Source organism: Mus pahari, chromosome 9, assembly GCF_900095145.1.
Source record: "Mus pahari chromosome 9, PAHARI_EIJ_v1.1, whole genome shotgun sequence".
In the NCBI taxonomy this organism is placed as follows: Eukaryota; Metazoa; Chordata; class Mammalia; order Rodentia; family Muridae; genus Mus; species Mus pahari.
Genome location: NC_034598.1, coordinates 17,700,372 through 17,724,428, shown reverse-complemented (window position 1 = coordinate 17,724,428; position 24,057 = coordinate 17,700,372). Strand labels below are relative to the sequence as shown.

Here is a 24,057-nt window from a genome sequence, read left to right as displayed (position 1 = left end):
TTTGCTAGAATAAGGGATAACCTGGCGATGCTGACCGCCAGAGGAGATTCGGATGCAGATCAAGGCAAATCTACTATTTTTAAGAAGGAAGGAAGAAGGGAAGGGAAGGGAAGGGAAGGGAAGGGAAGGGAAGGGAAGGGAAGGGAAGGGAAGGGAGAAAGAGAGTTATAGACCAGTTTCTTTTATGATCATAGATGCAAAAACTCTCAATAAAATATTTGGAAACTGAATCTCAGAACAGGTCAAAAAGATCATCCACAATGATCAAGTAAACTATGTCTCAGAGATGTAGGGTTGGTTCAACATACAAAAATCACTATATAATCCACTATATAAATAAACTGAAAGAAAAAGCACATGATCATATCATTAGATACAGAAAAGACCTTTGACACAATCCAACAACTTTTCATTAAAAAAATTCTGGATATATTAAGGATACAAGAGAAATGCAATTCACAGTAAGCCTATAGCCAATATCAAATTAAATGGAGAGAAACTTAAAGCAATCCCAGTAAAATTAGAAACAAAACCAGGTGTGTCCACTCTTCTCATAACTATTCAATACAGTGCTTGAAGTTTTATCTAAAGCAACAAGACTACTAAAAGAGATTAAAGAGAAACAAATTGAAAAGGAAGAAGCTAAAGTATTGATATTTGAAGATGATTTAATAGTATGCATAAGGGATCCTAAAAATTCCACCAGGGAACTACTATAGCTGATAAATACTTTCAGTGAAGTAGCTGAATACAAGATTAATTTAAAAATATAAAAAACAAATGGGTTGGGAAAGAAATCAGGGAAACAACGTTCTTCACAGGAGCCACAAATAATATAAAATATCTTGGGAGTAGCTCTAACTAAGCAAGTGAAAGACTTGTATGATAAAAACTTCAAGTCTTTGAGGAAAGAAATTGAAAAAGATATCAGAAGATGGAAAAATCTCCCATACTCATGGATCATTAGGATCAACATAATAAAAATGGCCATCCTACCAAAAGCAATCTACGTATTCAACACAATGTCCATCAAAATTTCAACACAGTTTTTTCACAAGCCTTGAAAGGACACCGTTTAAGTTCTTGTAAAGAAACCAAATACCTAGAATAGTTAAAACAATCCTGAACAATAAAAGAACTTCTGGAGGTATTACCATCCCTGATTTCAAGCTGTACTACAGAGGTATGTTAACAAAATTTGCATGTTATTGGCATGAAAACAGGCATATCGCGAAATGGAATCAAATCAAAGACCCAGAATTAAATCCACATACCTATGGATACCTGATTTTTGATAAAGAAGCCTGTAATACACACTGGGGGAAAGACAGCATTTTCTTTTTTTTTTTTTTTCCTTTTTTATTATTATTTTCTTTATTTACATTTCAAATGCTATCCCGAAAGTTTCCCATACCCCTCCCCCCACCTCTGTTCCCCTACCCACCCACTCCCACTACTTGGCCCAGGCCTTGCCTTGTGCTAGGTCATATNGAGTTTGGAAGACCAAGGAGCCTCTATTCCCACTGATGGCCGATTAGGTCATCTTCTGCTACATATGCAGCCAGAAACACAAACCCCGGGGGTACTGGTTAGTTCCTGTTGTTGCTCCACCTACAGGGTTGCAGCCCCCTTCAGGTACTTGGGTACTTTCTCTAGTTCCTNCATTGGGGACCCTGTGTTCCATCCAATAGCTGGCTGTGAGCATCCATTTCGGTGTTGACCAGGCACTGGCATAGCCTCACAAGAGGCCGCAATATCAGGGTCCCTTCAGCAGTATCTTGCTGGCATGAGCATTAGTATCTAGGTTTGGTGGCTGATGATGGGATGGACTCCCGAATGGGGTACTCTCTGGATAGTCCATCCTTTCATCTTAGCTCTAAATTTTGTCTCTGTACCTATAACCTTTTATGAGAGTTATGTTCCTTATTCTAAGGAGGAATGAAGTATCCACAAATGGTCATCCTTCTTGATTTTCTTCTGTTTTCCATAATGTGTCTTGGATATTCCAAGTTTCTGGGCTAATATCCGCTTATCAGTGAGTACATATCTAGTGACTTCTTTTGTGATTGGGTTACCTCACTAAGGATGATATCCTCCAAATACATCCATTTGCCCAAGGATTTCATAAATTCATTGTTTTTAATGGCTGAGTAGTACTCCATTGTGTAAATGTACCACAGTTTCTGTATCCATTCCTCTATTGAGGGACATCTGGGTTCTTTCCAGCTTCTGGCTATTATAAATAAGGCTGCTATGAACATAGTGGAGCAAGTGTCCTTATTACCAGTTGGAAGATCTTCTGGGTATATGCCCAGAAGAGGTATAGCAGGATCCTCCGGTAGTACTATGTCTAATTTTCTGAGGAACCACCAGACTGATTTCCAGAGTGGTTGAACAAGCTTGCAATCCCACCAGCAATGGAGGAGTGTTCCTATTTCTCCACAACCTCGCCAGCATCTGCTGTCACCTGAATCTTTAATCTTGGCCATTCTGACTGGTGTGAGATGGAATCTCAGGGTTGTTTTGATTTGCATTTCCCTGATGGCTAAGGATGTTGAACATTTTTTTAGGTGTTTCTCAACCATTCGATATTCCTCAGTTGAGAGTTCTTTATTTAGCTCTGTACCCCATTTTTTAATGGGTTTATTTGAGTTTTTGGAGTCCAGTTTCTTGAGCTCTTTGTATATATTGGATATAAGTCCTCTATCTGATTTAGGATTGGTAAAAATCCTTTCCCAATCTGTTGGTGGCCTTTTTGTCTTGTTGACAGTAAGACAGCATTTTCAACAACTGGTATTAGTCACAGTGGATGTTTGCATGCAGAAGAATGCAAATAGATCCATATTAAACACCCTGCACAAAATCTAACTCTGAATAGATCAAAGGCCTCAAAACAAAGCCATGTGCACCTAACCTGATAGAATAGAAAGTGGGAAAGTCTTGAATGCATTGATGCAGGAGACATCTTTCTTAATAGAACACCAATCGCATAGGCACTAAGATCAACAATTAATAATAAGACGCAGTCAAACTGAAAAGCTTCTGTAAGACAATGGGCACCATAAATCAGGCAAAACGGGAGCCTACAGAATAGGAAAAGATTTTACCAACTCCATATCTGCTAGAGGACCAAAATGTATAGAGAACTCAAGAAACTAAATATCAAAAAACCGAAATAATCCAAATTAAGTGGAGCACAGATCTAAGCAGTGAATTCTCAGTAGAGGAATCTCAAGTGGTTGAGAAACACTTAAAGAAATGCTCAACATCATTAATCATCAGGGAAATGCAAATTAAAACTACTTTAAGACTCCATTTTTTATAGCTGTTAATATCACAAGTGGCAGCTCATGCTGATGAGCTCCAGCAGGGGGAGCATTCTTCCATTGCTGGTGGGAGTGTAAACTTGTACAGCCACTATAGAAATCAGTATGGCATTTCCTCAGGAAATCGGAAATTGATTTACCTTAAGACCCAGTATTGGATATATACCCAAAAGATTGCATCCTACCACAAAATCACTTGCTCAAGTATGTTTTTTACTCATAATATCCAGAAATTAGAAATAATCTAGATGTCCCTCAACAGAAGAAGGGATGAACAAAATGTGCATTACATAATGAAGTATTACTCAGCTTTAAAAAAATATGATATTCTCTGGCAAGTAGAAGGGACTAGAGAAAAATCATTCCAAATGAGGCAACGCAGAAAAACAAATATGATATGCATTCACTGATACGTGGATACTAGCCATTAAATAAATGATAGCCATGCTATAGTCCACAGACCTAGAGAATTAGGTGAAGAGAAGGGAATGTGGCGGCGTGTGTGGATCTCCTTTGGAATGGGAAATAGCATAAATTTTTATCGATGGAGTGGGTACAGGGTGAGGTGGGTGAAAATGGGGGCATTTGGGGAGTGGTGTGGAAATGTAGTGCAGTGGAAACTTCCTGGGATCTATGAGGGTGGCTCTAGTGAAGACTCCTTGCAATGGGGGAGACAGAGTTTCAGTGGTCATCTCTTGCAGCTACGCAAGACTTCCAGTGATGGGAATGGGTTGCATTAAGTTGAATTACTGGCCACGAGGGTCCCATGAAAATCCCCAAACAACCCTAGCCTAATGCTAAAACAACGGTTGTTCTCCTCAAACTGACAGTGGTGCTCCATTTCCCAGAACAATATCCTGATCACAGAGAAGTTGAGCTGCTGCATACACAGAGTCTTCCCTCTTATGTTCTAGTCTCTTTTGTGTGGGAATGTATTCTGTAAGGTACTGAAGGAGAAATGTGGCACCTGTCCAGCCACAGAACTTTAGACTTAAAATAGGTCCTGCCTACAAAATATGCTAGGGCAGTGATGGCACAGAGCTCCCATGAGTAGCCAACCAATGTCTTACTTGACCTAAGGCTCATTCCACAAGAAGGAACTCATTCACAATACTGCTTGGGTATCTAAAACCCAAAGACTACATAGCCAAGAGACTTAAGGTAAAACCAAACACTGTTCAGTCATCATCAGAGAGGAGAGGCTTCCTCTAGCAACAGATGGTAACAGATGCAGAAACATATAACCAGACATTATACAGAGAGAATCTAAACAGGAGGTCTCCATCCTTTCACTCCCTTCAGAGCTTAGGGAATCTTACCCAAGAGGTTGTGAAAAGATTTCAAGAGTCAGAAGGGATAGAGGACACTAGGAGAACATGGCTGTCTGAATCAACTAAGCAAGGCACACATGAGCTCATGGAGAGTGAAGCAGCCAGCAGGTCCGGCATGGGTCTACACCAGGTCCTCTATATACATACATCTATTAGCTTAGTATTTCTGTGAAGCTTTTCACTTTGAGAACGAGTGGGTCTCTGACTCTTGCGCCTTCTATGGGACTCTTTTTCCTCTTGTTTGGTTGCTGTGTCAAACTTTAACATGATAGTTTTTGCCGTGTCTTACAATAGTGTGTTGTGCCGTGTTTTGTTGTTGTCTCTTGGAAATCTGCTCTTTTCTAATGAGTCAGAAAGAGAGTAGATGAGGAGAAGGGAATGAGGGAGGGGAGAGAGGGTGGGAAAAACTGAGAGAAGTGAAGGAAGGAGAATATTCAGGATAGATTGTATGAGAAAAGAATCTATTTTCAATTATATACACGGGGGGGAGGGCGTCATAAGATTTGGCTGTTGATAAATCTGTGGGGGCATTTTCATACTTAGTAATTGATTAGGAAGGGTCTAGCCCACTGTGGGTTGGGTCATCCCTGGGCTGTGGGTCCAAAACGAGCTGTGCAAGTTAAGAGAGAACAAGCCAGTAAGTGTCACTCCTCCATGGCCTCTGTATCAGCTCGTGCTTTGTTTGAGTTCCTGTATCCACATTTCTTTTGATGATGTATATGTGCAAGCCAAATAAACCCTTTCATTTCCCCGTTTCCCTACTAAAAAGGAATGGTTTGCACTGACTGATTCTATGAGGATAGAATAACAGCAACAACAACCAGCATTAATAGAGCCTGGCATCTCATGAAACATGGTGCTAAATATCTCAGTTATCTCATTTTTCAGTTGAGGAAAATGAATATCTAAGAAGTTGTTACCTAACTTGTCACACACTAAAGAAATCCCTGACTCAGAGCTGTGGAGCTGTATCATGTTTTAAATTGCTGTGTATAAATGGCACACGTACATAAAAAAATACCATAATGAAATATTTTATTTCATATGTTAAACTAAAGATTAACAGAAATAAAATAATATATGTATTTGTCCTATTCTGAAATCATATTTTGCATCAAGTTTGGCTTTGCCTTTTACTAAGCCCCCAGGAATTCACTTCTGTGTCATTGAAGAGATGAGCCTGGGACTTTGGAAAGCTGGTTTCCTTTGGGTTTGGCTGTGCTTTACAGATGCGGTTTGTACCCTACTGCAGCCTCGCTGACTCTCCACTGAAATAAGCCCAGGATAAGCTTCATGGGCATCACACTGGGTCACATCAACTAGCTTGGAGAGGAGCCGGTTAGGAATTACCACTCAGTTCCCAAACTCTTCGCCTTTGTACTTCACAGAGGATGGTCACCTGTTAGAAACACAGCTGTGGCAGGAGCTATTTCTTCTTCTGGGGGAAGAAGGCTTTCTTTGACTATAATCTCCAGTCACGTGACTACTCAGCTTCCCCTGAAATCACAGCAAGTACCACTTTCATGTATCGTCTCTAGACTCTTTTAGCAGTTTCCTCAAACAACAGAATGTCAAAATGGCTGTTATGAATTGTACAGGCGTCTGTATAATGAATAATAAATGAAAAAACAGCATTATGTGTTAAATAGCACAAATATATCACTCTATATACAAATACAAAAGCTAGAGGACTTGCCACTTTGTAACCTGAAATATGGGGACAGTTTTATTTTCCATAGAGGTCATGTGCAGAGCATTAATAAGCTAAAGTACACAAATCTAAATGATAAATGTTGATTAACAAACTCCCCACAAAGCTCATATTTGCTTCAGTGTGTTTAAAGATGCTTGAAGGCTGTAAATCTCTGGCCCTCACGGTGACTATTGATTGGTAAGAACAGCACCCTTGTTTTTGACTAATAAAAAGGAATAGTTTCTCTTTACTTTAGATCAGATATCATATTGAGTAGTTAATTTTTCACTTTTGGAAATGAGTTCACTGGCTCCTTGGAGGCTCCACAACTATCTTAAGAAGAGATATGAAGTCACAGAATTACATGAGAGATCTTGGTTTGGGCCTCTTCATCTTTGGTTACCTTCAGTTTTAGGATTAAAAATCATACCAACAATATAAGAGGGCATCCTTTGAATGCATTAATACTTATTTTGCTTCTTTGCTGTTTAGATTTGTTTTTCCCAAGAAGTATGCTAAGATTGAATTTGTGGATACACAATAGAGAGTATAGGGGAAGGAGAGGGAGTTCAGGTGGTTAGTGCATGCCAGAAAACATGAGGACCAGAGGTCCATGACTTCCAGCAATCACATAAAAGATGGTGGTGAGAATCTGTAATCCTAGTGTTGAGAGGCAGAGATGAGCAGATCTCTGGAGCATGCTGGCAACTGGTCTAGCCAATAAGTGAACCTAAGCTTTAAAGAGAGAGCCAAAAAACCAAATAGGAAGGCAATAGAAAAAGACACACAACTTCAAATTCTACTCTCATATGTACATTCAAAAATGAGCATCTTTATACATATATACACACACGCAGGGACAGGTGCACATGATACACCTCAGACACATGCCCACACACAAAAATACAAAATTTTTCTAAAAGTTGTTTATATTTGCCGAAATGATTATCTTTGAAATTTACTTAGGCAAGACTGTGAATGCCAGATACCCCAGCACTCAGGATGCTGAGCCAAGAGGACTATGATGTAAAGGCCAGCATAGGCAAGTTAGTGAAAGCCTATCTCAAAGATAAATGTATCTAGGAGTGTAGATGAAGAGTAGACATATTGCTGGAAAAGCTTTTACCAAGACAAACAAGGTAAAACTCTTTTTAAACATTAAATACTTTAAAATTAGTTACTACGTTCATCTTAATCCATTTATAATGAGTTTTTCAGCCATTTGTCCCTAAAATGAGAGAGGGAATGAAAATATTTTCCTTTTATTTTGTCTATGTGTTTTTGGAACAGACAGATTATGCTTTTTGCTATTTATAAATCTGGAGATTTTATTTAAAGTTCAATAATTGAATAAGATGATACAATGACCTTTCATATATGTTCATCACATCTTATCTTTCCCCCAAGAACAAAATGTCCTATGTGTCATCATCCATATTGTTTACTTTTCTATAAGGTCTTTGCTGAAATTTCTATAACTTACCCTGTATTATACATCTGTTGCCACAAAATAGGCAGTTTTGTTAACAAGAGCTCAGAGCTATTGTGGAGATTATGTGGAAACTAATATCTCTCTGTGTTAAAGAAGAAAACTGAAGTACTGTAAGATCCATTTCCATGGGATATAGATATGTCACTTTCATGTGCCTCCTGCTTAAAACAACAACAACAATCACAACAACAACAACCACAGCAACTTGGGAAATTAGATTTGAGTTTCACAATTTATGTAAAATGTTTTCTTTTTCTCTTACTTTCTTTCTCTTTCTTTTCCTTAGTTTGTGCTTTTTAGAGGCATAGAGAAGGAATATGTACTACCTATCTTGACTTTCAAGGACAGTATATTGCAAGATTCTGAAAGAACATTTAGAGATGTAGCTCAGAAGCAGAGCCCTTGCTTCTCTTACACAAGGCCCCCAGTTCAATCCCCAGTGCTTAGGTGAAGGCAGCTGGGATGAGTAAGAATGAAAGCTCTTACCATTGATAATGATATATGCTTGATCAGATATATGTACTTAGATGGACTGAGGTTGATGTAATGTGTTTATAAAGAGAACTTTTCATGTAGTGTCCCTTTAATGTCTTCAACTTTCATCTTTTGTGTGTTATCATTTAAGAATAAAATTAAGAATCATTTATGCTTATCCTATTGTTGTAGATTATGTGAGACAGATTCTGTTTGAAATGATACACCTGCATAAATTTCACTGCTAACTGAATTTCTTTGTAGAGGGCTTACACACTGTAGTTGACTGAATGTACCACCAAGGCAGCTGTATCTTGAATAGGTGAACAGACACTGCATCCAGCAAGGACTTGGGGTTGGGCGATGCCACAAGCCTGGGAGATTCAGCCATTTTACCATACTGGTCAGGATGACACTATTGCTGTCCCACTGCTCTTTTGTACATCTGGAGACCTGTCCTGTCAGCATCCCATGAGGGGTGCCCCCATATTGATGCTAACTGTAGTCCTTCTCAACTTAGCTTTTCCCCAAACCTTCCATCTACATCTGCTTGTTTCTTGGGACTGTGTTGTTAGAGTCTCCTTTTCTAAGGAGATTATTGAGTTGGTTAGAGGCTTGTCTAATATAGAAATCTTCTATTAGGCAAAGTTTGAGGGGCAGTTATCTCACAGCCTACAAGTCTACTTTTTTATTCATCCACAGAAGTTTCTTTTTTGGAAGTAAGACTGTTCTTTCATGTGTAAATCTATCACATACATTGCCACATATCCACAGCTCTGCTCCTAGCACTGGTGCACTTGCCATTTAACATAGCATGGCAGCCCTATTTTCATAGCTCTCATTGGGTGGGGCTTTCAGCATCTCCAGGATTCTCTTCTCTTAAAGCAAGAAAAAGAATTAGTTTATGGCATCACAACTATCATTGGAATTTGTCTTTAAAGTACAAAAACTGCCAACAGTTCATTATAAAATATGTTTAGGTGCATATAACTTGAACAATCTCTGTTTTTCCTAGTAGAAAACTACCTGGAGAGAGGAAAATAAACCAGATCCATTATGCTCTGTGATTTGGTATTAAAGACACAGCTGGATTTTTAAGCAGCTTTGATGCTTGCATTTTATCTTAAAATTTATCTTAAGGTGTTCACAGAATCAATTGGAACATTTTACCTGTATTTGACAGTATCTGCAATCATATACAATTTGAAAAGAAATATCCTAAAAGTCAAGATACACACAAGGCATTAAAAAACAAAGCCTTGGGTTTATAGACTTAATTTCATGTAAGCAATAGCTTGAATGGCTACTTTTTTGTGATGAATAAAGTTGTACAAAGTTCACTTGAAGATCACACAAGGTCCTTATATTTTATTTAAAATTAACAAAAGTATATTCCAAAATATCTTGAGCATACAGTCTTTAGACCTATGAAAGAGCAATTCTTAAAAGATGAGTGTAATCAAGGGTAGAGAAGTATGCCATCTCATGGTCTCTTCCCAGGCAAGATTCGAAGCATCTCTTCTTTGTATCATGCAGGGATTACACTGCCTATCTAGAGGCATTTGGAAATAGGATACAAGAAGCCAGTTCTATTAGAACTTAGTGTTTGAGGACCAATGACTTTAAATTGAATCTTACACAGTAAGAATAATTATAAAAAGCAGAACCATCTTGTGTAAATACCAATAGTCAGGATTGGGAAATACTGTCACTTTTGTAACAACATGAACTCCAAGCCCATTCTCTGGGACAAAGGGAAAGTTAGTCACATGTTTCTTCTTGAAGTCGACATCATCCAGGAACCCATGAAGCCCAGTGATGCTTTTCATTGTCTTTTGGGTTTATGTATAGTCTTTGGCAAACTACTTGATACCTTCTAAATAAGCCTAGAGAACAACCATACATTACATTGTCTGAAAGTATGTTCACTAGTCTTGGAAAATACTCTTATACTTATGTCTCCTACATCTCCTTGTATATTCATCTGCTGGGAGACTACATGAAATAATCTTCTAAATAATCCTCAGGTTAAAGACCTCCCTAGCCAGCCTGTCTCTCCCCACATGGAGCTGCTACATGCTCCTGGAACATAATTTATTCAGTGCAATTTCTCCATCCTCAAATCTTTAAGCTTTAATTTCCTACCACCCAACCCCTTTGTCTCCACACAAGAATGCTTTATTGTATGGCAGTACCACCTTCATTTTTTTTTTATTTCCCATGTTATGTAACATAGCATCTAACATTGCTAAATATACCTTGAAATCTTGGGTCCCAACTCTCAAAGGTGTTCAAATGCCCCTTAATGCTGTTATTTTATTCCAAGCCTATAGTTTCACCCTTCTTTGTAGCTATACCAAATTATTAGTGAAAAGAATAGAACATTTCATAACTCTTGTGATTTGCTAAGGCTGCAAATTTTCTCTGCTTATTTGTTAGATCATATTGTATACTGCTAAGTGGGCACACTACTAAGAGATTCTTGTATAGTTAATGGAAGTCTTCTAGAATAAACTATCAATCTTAGAGCTGCAACATATGGAAAAGAAAAATAAACAGGTGTAAATAGATGGTGTTATCAGTTGCATTAGCTTACATGTAATTCGCTGTGAATCAGCTTTTGCATCTGGATTATCCCTGGATTCCATTAATCCTTTCCATTTTAATTAGAAAAGTACTCAATGAACAATTGCTTTTAAAAAGCAAGAAAAATTAAACAGTCTAAGCCTAATTTATTAGCATGTATAATTAGGAGTCTGATATACAAACATTCTTGAATTATAGTGTCTTAAGCAGCAAGCTTTATTTATTCTTTCATTTCATACCCACAGTACTTTGGCATGAAGTCTCCACATTCTTCCGAAACAGTATCAATCCCAAAAGCAATCACAGCTTTAAAAATGTTTCCATACATTCTTTTTTATTTCCTCTTATCATTTTAAATAAAGAAGGAAAGTGTTTATCATTTCTATTCAGTTACATAGAATTGGAACAGGACTATGTAACAGAAATCACCACACTAGTGCACAGGGGTAGAAGGTCAAGTCACTTGGATCTAGGCTACATAAAATAAAGTCTTGACCTTGTAAACATTTCCACAGGAGGTAGAACTTAGACATTTGACTTTGGTCAAATAGGTGATAGTAAACAATGATTATAAATTAAAGATATTGCGAAGGCATTGAATTTACTTTTCTTCTTTTAGAAACCAAAGAGGGAGAAAATAGAGATTTTTCAATAAGTTAGAAAGTAAAATATTACATCTTTGTAGTGTCTGCATCTTTAAATTTCCATTGGCTTCATTTGATAGTATTTGAAGTTATGATTAATAATGACTTCACATTTTAGCCTATTTGTGTGCAATACAAGTATCTCCATCCAGTATGGAGTTGTGTGGCATAGCAGTGATCTGAAAATAACATTCAGCCACTGCACCTTCCATCTTTTCTCTCGTGGCAGCTGGAGGTGGATAATGACATCAAGGCAGCAGAGCGTGTGAGTTTCACCTGCAGTCTACATTGTTCATTTAAGTGTCTCCAGCTGCTGTCCCCATAAAAACAGTGTTGATGGGTGGTAAAGAGGACACCATTTCTCTGTTGCTTGCTGCGTTGGAGTCCAGGCTATCTTGCACTGGATACTGATTGGAAGTTCCGTACATACACTGGGATGAAGATGAAGAAATCTGAGTTTGCAGGTTGGAAGCTACAAGGAAAAAACACAAACAATTAAAACAATTAAAAACAAATTGATGTTTTCTGAATTCTAGAAGTGCCACTCACTTTGAACCTTTTATGGTTTATGCATCTAGCACATATAAGCTGCTTTAAATGCAAGTGTACATGATTCACCAGAACAATAATGTTTTCTTTGATTTTCCCACTTGTTGTTCTCCTATGGATTATTTCTACATATTTCACAGAGAAAACACAATATTATATTACATTCTGTCACTAAAATATGTCTTCACCACTTCTACCTCCTGTCTGCACCTCTGATCAGCATCTCTCCCTAGACCCATATAGCAGTCTCAGTCTCTCACCTTTTGGAGAAGAGCTAGAACGATCATGCTGATATGTAAAGCAGTTTCTACTCTTCTATCAGAAGACCATTAGACTCTAGGAACAAAATCCAGTCTTCTTGCCATGATTCACAAAATTCTACACAAACTGACTTTGGAATGAGCTCTGCTCCACTTTCTCATACGTTTAGCTTCTCAAGATATATTGTTTTTTTTTTTTTTTTTCTTTCTGCTCACTGAAATTTCAACTTTTCCCCCTGAATTCAGAAGCTCTGTAATGACTGTTTTCTTCTGTCTAGATCTTCTTCATCTGATTTTCAGTGTTTCTTGATTTCCCAGCTCTCAATTCAAATGTCTCTGTCTCAGGATTCCATTCCTGACATCTGCCTCAGAAAGCTCCCACTTTGTCAGTCACCACTTTACATATTTCAAAAAACTTTAAATTATCTTTTATTAAACTGTCTCAGGTGAGTGTTTCAAGGAATGGATTTTAATATAGCATATACACATATGCTATATTCACTACTTACAATCTTTATACTTGTTCTGATTTGTTCTCATCCCCTATTGACCTTCCCCATACTGTGATCCCTCTCCACCTGTTTCCTCCTTCCCCCAATTAATTCCATCACATGCATTCCATTACTATATATTTTCCATGTCTATTAAGAGCACTTCCTCCTTTCTCATGATCCTTCATGACCTACAAGCATACACATATATAAATGTATCTCTCTCTTGCGCTCTCTCTCTCTCTCTCTCTCACACACACACACACACACGCACACACAAGTTTCACATATGAGAGAAAACATATGTAGTTGTCTTTCTAATGAAATTATCTTTGCAGTGTATTAATTTGTCTATTTATTGCCTTACTCTCCCACTTCTAGAACATAAACTCTCTCCAAGAAGAAACTATGTCCTGATGGTCTCAGTATCCCCCTACCCAAGATCTAACATATAAGTTGCTCTAGAAACTTTCTTTAACATGTTTAAGAGGTCTCCTTTCTTCCTGCAGTGTTGATCCATTCTCTTGTCAAGGCAATGTGCTCTCCATCGCTAAGGATCAGGTTTCCTAACTAATGAGCACAGAATGAGTAGAGGCCCACTGTGCTTATTCACTTGTTCTCTTTCCTCTTTCATTCTGATGCCCGGTTTGCAATGTGCTCATTAGCCAGCTCTGACAGCTAAAGCTTAGAATCCACCATACTTCCAAGCCATGTTCCATCAAAGCTTCCATTATCTCTACAAGTAAACAGAACTAATAGTAACAATAGCAACACGGTACATTTTAGTCTGATGGTGAGGACACTTCCTGAAGTGCAATTTTCTGCTTCATTAGAGTAACCTAGAAGCAATGACTATTAGCAGATACCAGGAGATGAGCTACTAGACTGCTCAGGGCACATTTGTGATGGCCACAGGAAGGGAAGAAGTACTTCCTATTGAATTATTGGAAAAGTACACTGAGTGATGCGAGATGGAATTTATTTCATCTTCTCAGTGCTTCTATTGGGAGTCATGTGCCCTTCACTTACACTAGTATAAAATCTGGATTCCATTGAAGATTCCAGGTATCTCATAAAAATATCAACACTCTTTGATATGTGATGGATGCAAACTTTCTTGGTGATACTTCATTATTAGTTTTCCAAACTAAATGTATACATTGCTTCAGGTTCAATACTTATGTTATTAGAAATTACTTATTAATTAAAGTAGACTATATGTGTGTATATATTTAATGTTGTTAGCTTAGTGCTAGAATCCTAGGCTTCACATATGGCAGGTACATAAGTGTTCTACTGCAGGAGCCATACCTGAAGCCCCTGGATTTATTAGGACTCGTCCTCACTCACTAATTTGCTAAGTTTCTTCTGTGCAGCCAACTAGGCAGTGCATCTAGCACCTTCATAGATGACGCTAAGACTGGAAGAAGCAGCTAGAAGATTTCATGGTAGGCACACTGATTTGTTCATGTTGACTTGAATAATATGCTATATATAACAATAAAAAACAGCAACAGTTTCTGTAAGGGTATTCAATCTCATTTAGCAAGAGATTGAGAAAATACTAGCTGCCATCATTACAGTATTTTACTTTGCTACTGTAAACACTCAGAGGGGTATGGAGTGCTAATGGTGATTATGGGGTCCAAAGATCACTCTTGATACTTCCTAGTGAGTCCAATGATGGTCATAAGAAATGAGGAAAATGTATCATTTTTTTTCTCATATAGTTCACTATCATTTCAGCTGCCTTTGACAAGCTGTAGTAAAATTTTCATACATAGCAAATATAAGATTACTTTTGGACGAGATAACAGATCTTAAAGAATCATTTCAAAGAATGAGAAGTGGAAATTTATTCTTTACTCAAACACAAAAACATAGTGATAAATAAAATAGTGATAAAATTGCCTTATGCATGCCTAGTTCATTGACCATCCCACTCCCCACCGCCAGGTCATTCTGCATAGGTGAAATTCATCACTCCTTAAAATGCTTTCAATGACTGTGGAAACAATTTACCTACTACGGTAGTACGACATGCAACAGGAGAGGATGTGTCTGCATAAAATGAGTTGTTCTGCTTCCGGCTGCTGTCATCTAAGATGTTAAGTGGATCGTGGATATCACTGTAGGGAGGCAGGGAGCGAACACTGCTGATGACTGAAACGTGTTGGTTCACCATCGATCCAAGCCTTTGTGCCTCTGAGTAGTTTAGATTGTTTCCATAGTATCCTAGAATGGAACAGATTGAGAATATTTTATTTGCTTGCTACTGAATCAACCCAGGAAAGGCAAAAGAAACAACATAGCTGGGTGGAGTCCTAAAAATATCAAATGGTCAGTATGATTTCTATTAGCTTGAGACTTGAACTTACGCTTTAGTATATATGGTTTACTATGATAGTTTTAGTTAAAAGGTAACTGGCATATTATTCATTTTGAAACTGACTATGCATTTTCCATATCTTCCATATCTAAATTTATAAAGCATATCTATGAAGATACAAGTACTTCTAGTTCTTTAAATCATAATACTTCTCAAACAAATTTTCTACTTACAGAATCATGTTCATGAAGAAACACAGGCCTGCACTTAGGAGAAAATGCTTTTAAAAGTTTAATAAATCCAATGGTCTTTCAATCTCAACTTCAGATTTTTTTGTTTCCTTTTATTTTTAAATAAATAGACAATATTGGTTTTAGAGTCAATCTTTAAAATATACTGTTAATTCTCTGAAAGACATAATCTCCATTGGAAATATTTTTAAAGGACAGAATATTCTTTTTTGAATGTATCTAGCATAAGGTCTGGCTTTTTAAAATCACGTATAAGAAAACTTTAATAAGGCATCAAGAATTAATGAATATGTTTGGGTGTGGCAGATACACTTGAAAAGCAGCTAAGATTTATGAGTTTTACATTTTTACTGGATATTATGATGCTCAGCAGAGGTGAAACTCAATGTTGGATTTTGCTTTGTTGCCTTCTCAAAGGCCCAAAAATGTCTTTAAAAAGGTTACATACCATTGGGAGAATTAGAAGGCAATGTTGCTCCTTGGCAGCTGCCAGCTCCTGCATTATTAAGGAAATTGAAGCTTCCCGCATTCAAAAACGGCATGCTGTGTGACTCCTGTGTTTGTGTGGATGGTCCATAACTGGAAGGCGGCCTGGAATTATATGGAGACCCAGCACAACTGCCACCAAAGAAGTCTCTAGAGAGCTGCTGTTCAGTCCAGGCCATGCACCGCCCATGCTCTGCACGGTGAGCATAGAGGCTCGACGCAGGGTGAGACTGTGCCCTAAACATACTCTGATAGTTAGAGTTGGTCCCATAAAAGTCGTGGTTGACTGGAGAGAGTGTAGGATACATTGGTTCCGCATATGTTGAGCAGTGTGTTGGAGCTGAGAGAACTGTGCCCACGCTCGGGGGTCTGCTCGCCATTGGCCCTTGGTTAATAACACTTCCTCTGCTTGCTATGACTGGAGAAATCGGTGGTGTCATCAGATGGCCAGTACTTTGTGAAAGCTCTATTTGACCTGAAAAAAGAGTGAGACCATTCTATTTGTAGTATAATAAGTAGATGAGATCATGTCTTTAAAAGTATTCAAATGATTTATTAATAGATTCTTTGTTCCAACTTAGCAGTGCCTCCCTTCTGTAAATATGTATGCACGTAAATTCACAATCATAGAATCAGAGGTTAGGGGAGAATTTGGAGGTTGGGAGGAGCTAGGGGGTGTAAAGAAAGGCAAGAACATGATCAAAATGTATTGTACAAAAATATTTTAATTAAAAAATAACTCTCAAATAGGAAGAGAAATGCAGTGTGATACCCACACTGTACCATAACAAAACCCAAAATGAATGGCTAATGATTTGACCTTCAGTAATAGAAAAACTAACATCACAATGCCCACTGTTTCACAGTCAGCTGAACACAGCACACAAACACCACAGGTGATCAAGGATTCATTAACATCTTTGACTCCCTGAGCCTGTGGCTTTCAACTGATACAGTTAAGTCACAGCATCATAAGTCCCCTCTTGTTTTAACATTCTGTGTACCCAATAAATTAATCTGTAAAATGGGATTTTTGTAACAGTCCATCAGTCAATACTATATTTAAAATAAACTCTGATACTTCATTCAAGTCACTGAAAATTTATTTTGCTGCATAGCACAAAATTATTGCATCATTGTCCTAAAGTGGCTGGAAGAGAAATCTCACTGAAGGCAAAATCAAATAAGCAATCCTATTCTAAAATTTCTTTTTTTTTTTTTTGATATTTTGTTTGTATGAGTGTTTCGTCTGCATATACACCTGTCTACCACATACATGCCTGATGCTTGAGAAGGTGGTGAGCCTCCATGTGGGTGCTGAGAACCAAACTCAGGACCTTTGTAAGAGCAACAAGTGCTTGTAACCACTAAGCCAATTCTACTCCCAGCAACACAGTTTTTAATGGCAGGGTTTTCCTATTCAACCCAGCCTGGGTTGAACTCATGACCTTCTTACCTCAGTCTCCTGATTGCTGGGCTTACAGATGTGTGCCACCATGCCTGGAAAGCTGTCCACATTTTATCTTCAAAGTATCTTAGGGATTTTAGTGTATATCTAAGATATGTTTTCTTCTATTAAATGAAAAGATCTAGTCATACTTGATAAGAATTACCATCCATGTGTGTGATAACTACATTTGTGAATGATATAAATATGAATGCTAATGGCAAAAATCATAAATATGAACCCATAAATTTAAAATGGTTTTTAATCAGCTAAAATATTTTACTCCGTGGCATTCGTGGGAGAGTTGAGAGAAATGAAAGAATGGGTCTTCTGTGATGTCCTGGAAAGTCTATTCAGGTGTTCTTTATTGCTTCCCCACATACCTGGGAGTGGCATGTCCTCAGTGTGCTCAGCTGGGAATGGGTGCAGAGCAGGAGTTACTGCTCCTGGCTGGCTGGAAGGCAGGGGGACATAGGATGTCTCCACATGGCTTTCGTTCTTCACAGTGTCACTAGCAAGTGAACTGCCCTTATTTCGGTTGGCCAGAAAACAAGAGCTCGGGGAAGCTGTGAAGGCAGCTTTACTCGCGTCTGGAAAGATTATTTTAAAGTGATGCAGATGAGACTACACAATACTCCTTATTAACCAGCTCAAGCAAAAGACATTGAATGTGGCTTCTGGTTGAGTAATGAACCTGGAAACTCCTGCATAATATTTTCCATAGGAAACAGGCTGGAGGCTTTGCTGGTTCGTGGTGGTGCTGGGTTTATTTGCTGAGTATTTGTGGGTAGGTATATTCTGAAGGGCACTGAGCAATCTGCTCTGGGCTAAGCAGTCTCCAGAAATCAGGCTTCTCACCAGGAATGGGCTAACCTCTTTTTCACTCAACTCTTGCATTTCTACACGTGTTGCTGTGAATTACAATGATTTGTTGGAGAGTATAGCAGACTTCTCTTTAACTTCATTGAAAGTCTCAGAGATTAAGAACCTAATTTGTGTAAATTTCCAGTTTCCATTGAGGAACTTTCACTGCAGTGTCTAAATGGAGAGGAAAGGGCACTCCCCTTTAGTATTCAGATACAATACTAGTGATCCTGAGCATGGGGGAAAACTTAAGACTATTATGAACCCACGTGAGTATCTGCAGGTCCTTTAACTTAGACCTAAACAAAGAGATACGAAAAGCAAAATGGCCATTTAAGTTACCCGAGTTCTTCATATACTTGTCCAATAAATTCTGTAGTTCCTGCTCCTTGTCATTATTAAACTGAGTCTCCATGGCCAGGAGAATGTACTCATCCAGAAGCATTCGGATCAAATGGAAAGAGCCTAGTGTATAGAAGAGGAGCGTGTACAGGAGAAAGAGGGGGAAGGGTGGAAAAAAGGAAAAGGGAGAAACGTTATCTTTGTGACCATCTCACCGCACTTTACAAGGAACAACTGAAATAAACAAATACGTGCCGGACTTTCAGTGACCTGCTAAGACCAACATGCTTAACTTGGGTCTCTAATCTTTCTGTGTACCTCTTGCCCAGCTCCCTGTGTGCACTGTCCTGCCAGCCTTTTGGCCACTTAATTACATCAAAGGAAAAGTCGGATGAAAGTGAGACAGCCTTTATGCTTTAAGAGGGCACACACCGGAGCATGATAAGCTTTAACCAGGGGAGAATGAGCTTTCTTCTGCTTGATTCCTGTTTACTTTGTACTAAATAATTAGACAGTGGCCAGTATTGTCTGAAAATTTTATCAAATAAGGTGTCTCTCCAGCCTGAACCATATTTGATTCAAAAATAAAAACAAATGAGTCATTTTCATGCAAAAGGTGGACTGGAAAAATCTTCTTTGAACTGTTCAGTGGGTTTCCTAACGAAAGTCTCTCTTCATGCTGAAGTTGGGCTTTGGTGCTCTGCATTTTAAGAAACTTGAAATATAAGAAAAGCTCGTCAAATTATTAAATTAAATAATAAAAATTTTAAACTAAATTTAATAATTTATTTCTTGTTGACCTTTCAACCCATTATCCAACTTTAATTCCCTTGAACCCTGAATGAAACTTTGGTTTACCCTCACTTGTTTAGCATTATAAAAAGTTCTTAAAATGCAATTCGAGGTTTGTAAGGTTAGTAATTCAGAATTAGCAAGTTCAGAAAATTCAGGGCAAAATTAGCTATGCAACTTTTGAAAAAGTGAAATTAGCCCAGTGGTGGGCTAATTTCATTATGGGTTTAGAGATCAGGAAAGACAGTTCAGAAACTTAGGTGCCTGTGCCTTCCAAGTTACACATTGGTTCATCAAGTGCAGCTACATGGATACCTGGGAAAGACATACATTGTGGCCATGCCACACCTAGAAGAGTTCCCCAGGAGAATGTCTCAACTATTGTTTTTTATTTGGTTGTTTTATGCAGGAAATCTAGGCAAGCACTTCTACTCATGGTTTATGTAAACTGTTTGTATTTGCATCATCTCTTCAAACACCTGTGCTTTATGTAAAGAACATTCCTCAGACTGGTTTAGGTAATGCCCCCATCTGAGAAACAGTGCTAGGAGTCTGGGTCCCAAAGGTAGCTCCTAACTGCCATTCTCAACGTGTTTGGTACTCAGATGCGTTTTGAGAAGGAAAAAAGTAAGTAGCAAGCTGTTGGAAACGGAAGACTAGGGAGTGAGTGAGATCATTCGGAAATCAGTCATTGTAAAACACACTGGATACCAAAACTTGATGCGTTGTTCAAGGTAAGATTATGCATCACACGGGCACCAAAAAAGCTCCATTTGAGCAGAAAGTCTTGAGCCCTCTTCTTCAGAGATCTTCCGTTTTGTTTGCTCATCTAAAAATAAAAGAACAAGCTGAATCTGTGAACTCTGCCTTCCCGCTGCACATGTGTCCTCTGCAGGTACCTATGCAGAGAAACTGTCTGACAAGCCGGTAAATGGTGTGGCTTCATACTTATTTCATCAAATAAAGTGATTTGCCTAGGTATATTTTCGCTTCAGTCTGTGGTTGTGTTTGTTCTCTTTTGTCTTTTTAAAGGCACTGCATCTTTATTCTTTATAGCTTAGTTTCCTATTAGAATTAAACTATACATTGAAATAATTCACAGGCGATTTTTATCTTCTTTTTTTTTTTTTTAAAAAAAAAAAAAAGCAAAATGAATCTTTAAGAAGGACAGATGGTAATGTAGGAAGTGAGGGTTGCACTTTTCTGTAAATGATTAACTGGCTTCCCTGGTCCTGAGCGAGAGTCTGTTTTCCTTCCAGAACAAAAAGTCCCCAGACTATAACCAGTTTCCTTGATATGGAGCACCTTGAGCCAGCTAGCGAGGGACATATTTGTTCTCAATGCCTCTCTTCATGATGGATGACTTGAAGGTTAACTTAAAGAGCTGAAGAAACTAAATAGAAAACGTAAAATTTTGACCTTTCAGAATCAGAATTTCAAATGCACAAGATCACAGTTCCAGTCAGACTTAAGAAAATCTGCTTTTGTGGAAAGACTCAAATATTTTCAGTTTATAAGTTTACTTTTAACCTAAATGCTCTCATCAGGTATAACTTTAAACATTGATATAGAAAAAAAGAGCATCTGTAGCTTTAGATTAAGAAAGAAACTGAACCAACTCCATGTCTAGCTCTTTCAAACCAGTCATATTCCTAATTTTGATATTTGGGTCATTCACTTTTATATGGCTTCAAAATCTTTACAAAGCATTTTTAAATTTTAAATTAACATACATGCTATTAAATATCATTATGGTGTTGTTAAACAAAGTGTATTTTAATAGATGTTCCTTTCCTTTCCTATTGCTGCATTCATGTTCCTCATAATCCACCTGAGTCTCTTACCTCTTTTTCTAACTTGTCTTTTTTCCCACCCCATCCTTTCTCATCACCTGTTTTCACCCATTTCTTAGCTTCCTTTCTTAGCTTTAGGGACAGTTATACTGTGATGAATATGCATTTTGAGGCCCAGGACCATGTATGAGCAATAACTTGTGGTATTGCTTTTTTGAATTTGGATCACCTCACTTAATTCACTTAATTTTTCAACAAATTTCATTTTTCTTTGTAGGTGGAAAAAAATTCCACACTGTATATGTACCACATTTTCCCCACCTTTTTGTCTGTTGATAGTCATCTAGGTCGGCCCCATATTCTTGTTATCACAAATACACAAACATAGTTTAAAAATACACTGTCTGGATGTTTTCCACACCCATCAAAAGATTACAACCAGGTTAGCATTTTTTCTCTTAAAAATATTTTCTGAATTATTCATAAAATACCTTAATAACTCTCTGTTCTACCACAGTATCCAACCATTCAATAAATGCCTCCACTGTAGCATTCTTCTTAAGGAGATCCTTCAGTTCTTGGAACACAGTAATAGAGTCATCTACGGTGTCAAAAACAAGAGGAGGGGGAGGGGGGAGGGGGAGGGGAGGAGGGGGAGGAAAAGGAGTGGGAGGAGGGGAAGGAGAGGGAGGAGGAGGAGGAGGAAAAGAAAGAGGGAGAAAAGCAGATAAGGAAGAGGAAGAGAGGAAGAAGGAGTGGTAGAGAGAGAACAAACAATAGTTGGGAAGAGGAAGTGTATCAGTGGGAGTGGGAGAGAGAAGAGTGGTGATTAAGGGTAAATATTATTGACATACAGTATATACATATGTGAAAATCTCATGGTAAAACTTATTATGAACAATTAGTAGTTGATAGTTAAAAATTAAAATATGTTACAATCATTTTGAACCCAAGATATATCCTTGAACTATAAAACATTAGTAATTTTATGACATAAAGGAGAAATACAAATGGATAGATGTGTGAAACGAGTTAATGTTTTATCCTGGTGGTGGTAACAAAAATACTTAGTGTAATCAGCCATGCATCTGTCTTGGAATATACTGATATATAGCTTTATACTTCAAATATGTACATTTATACTTGTCCTTGATGGGAATAAATCATATAATGAATATTCCTTTTTAATTCAGTACTATAATTTGATGAAAGTAACTCCTTAGATGTGTCAAAAGTTAATGAATGGCCCAAATGAGGCTTGTTGATTTTCTGCTTTCTGAAAGACCCTTTATTTCTACAAATTTAGTCCAGCACAGAAGAACTGAGCTATCGACATGGATATCAACCTTAATAAAATTTAAGGGGACAGGCTGGGATTATCACTGAAGAGTTTGAAGTCTTCTAAACCACAAGATGCAAAATAGCATTTCTCCCAACAAAAACGAGGCTTGATGCTAGACTCTAAGAACAAGCCATTGCTTGAGCCATATTCTATAAACAGAGCAGTTCTGTCTGGCAGAGAGAAAGTGATGGGAAAATAGTCTGATGCTGTTACACCTTGGTACTGAGCACAGCTCCGTAGTCACATTCATGGGTTATGTTAACTGTCAAGTATGCCTAATCCTGGATCAAATCTCTGCTTTTAATAGCATCGTATTGACACACAATCTTTATATGTCTCACATGCTGTACAATGACAGCAGCATAGAACACATGTAAATGTGTTCATACAACATATAAGAGTGGAAGAAAATTCAGAAAACTCAAAGCCATTTGTACTGCTTCCAGGTTATTTTGGTTATTTCTAGACAGTGAAATAATCAGTTACTTTTCTTTTCTTCAACATTTCCCACAGTAAATATATCTTTTAAAAAGGAACATTTTTAATTAAAAACGTTACTATAAGAGTTTCTTCAATAGCTGTGATTTTCCTATCAGACACATTCAGTATCAGCTAGAGAAGTGGTTCTCAACCTTTCTACTATTGTGGCCCTTTAATACAGTTCTTCATATTGCCATGACCCCCAACCATAAAATTATTTTCATTGCTACTTCACAGCTGCAACTTTGTTATTGATATGACTTGTAGTTTAAGTGGCTGATATTCAGGATATCTGATATACAACCCCGTTGAAAGGCTCATTGATCTCCCTACTCCCAAAAGAGGTCACAACCTGCAGGGTGAGACCCTCTCTGATCTAGAGACAGTTTTGGTTGTCATGACTGCACGGAATGGTTCTCCTAGCACCTAGTACACAGCAATGAATGTCGCCCTTACATGTTCTACAATGCATGGCATAACCTCCCAGGTACATTTCCTACCAAGAGGTCAGTAGGTATCAAAGTTAGGAGATTCTAGTGTTAGCTAAGCAGACTCACGTTCGCTGTAGATGTCAGATTCCGTGTCTGTGCTGTTGGATATGGTAAGAAGAGCCTGAGAGCCAATACTATTTAAGTCAACCTTTTCGATATCAGATACCATGGCATTCACCACATGTTGGTCAAAGAGGGCTGGTCTGGCAATCTGCACATAGTCAAAAAAGTCAATAAAATTTATTAAGTATAGTCTACTTAGAAAATGTTTAGCTTTCATAAAAAGTTTCTTGAAGAAAAACAACCATAAATAACTTTTCTCTTGAGTGTGTCTGAGTGTAAATACACATTCATATTTATGTATACCCATGTGTCTGTGTGGAGTCCATGGTCTGTATTGGGTGTCTTCCTCAGTCTGTCTCCACACTATCTTTTTTTTTTTTTTTTTTTTTTTTTTTCAATATAGTGTTGCTCTGTGTTACCCTCGCTGTCCTGGAGTTCACTTTGTAGACCAGGCTGGTCTCAAACTCAGAAATCTCCCTGCCTCTGCCTCCCAAGTGCTGGGATTAAAGGTGTGTGCCACCACTGCCCGGC

At 37.9% G+C, this 24,057-nt stretch overlaps 1 protein-coding gene across 3 annotated transcripts in view; it reads right to left on the bottom strand.

The window, feature by feature from the left end:
- Positions 1–11,222: 11,222 nt before the first annotated feature.
- Rfx6 (regulatory factor X6) overlaps positions 11,223–24,057 on the bottom strand; it is a 52,974-nt gene continuing 40,139 nt past the window's right edge. For 2 of the 3 annotated variants that reach the window (XM_021205241.1, XM_021205243.1), the window contains 8 exons: positions 23,530–23,674; positions 21,642–21,751; positions 20,069–20,186; positions 18,566–18,688; positions 17,743–17,949; positions 15,875–16,387; positions 14,869–15,081; positions 11,223–12,018 (listed from right to left, as the gene is read on the bottom strand). In XM_021205241.1, the coding sequence (XP_021060900.1) occupies positions 11,843–12,018; positions 14,869–15,081; positions 15,875–16,387; positions 17,743–17,949; positions 18,566–18,688; positions 20,069–20,186; positions 21,642–21,751; positions 23,530–23,674 (1,605 nt within the window). In that variant the 3' untranslated portion in view covers positions 11,223–11,842. The remainder of the gene's footprint in view (positions 12,019–14,868; positions 15,082–15,874; positions 16,388–17,742; positions 17,950–18,565; positions 18,689–20,068; positions 20,187–21,641; positions 21,752–23,529; positions 23,675–24,057) is intronic. The other variant, XM_021205242.1, reaches the window with a different exon arrangement.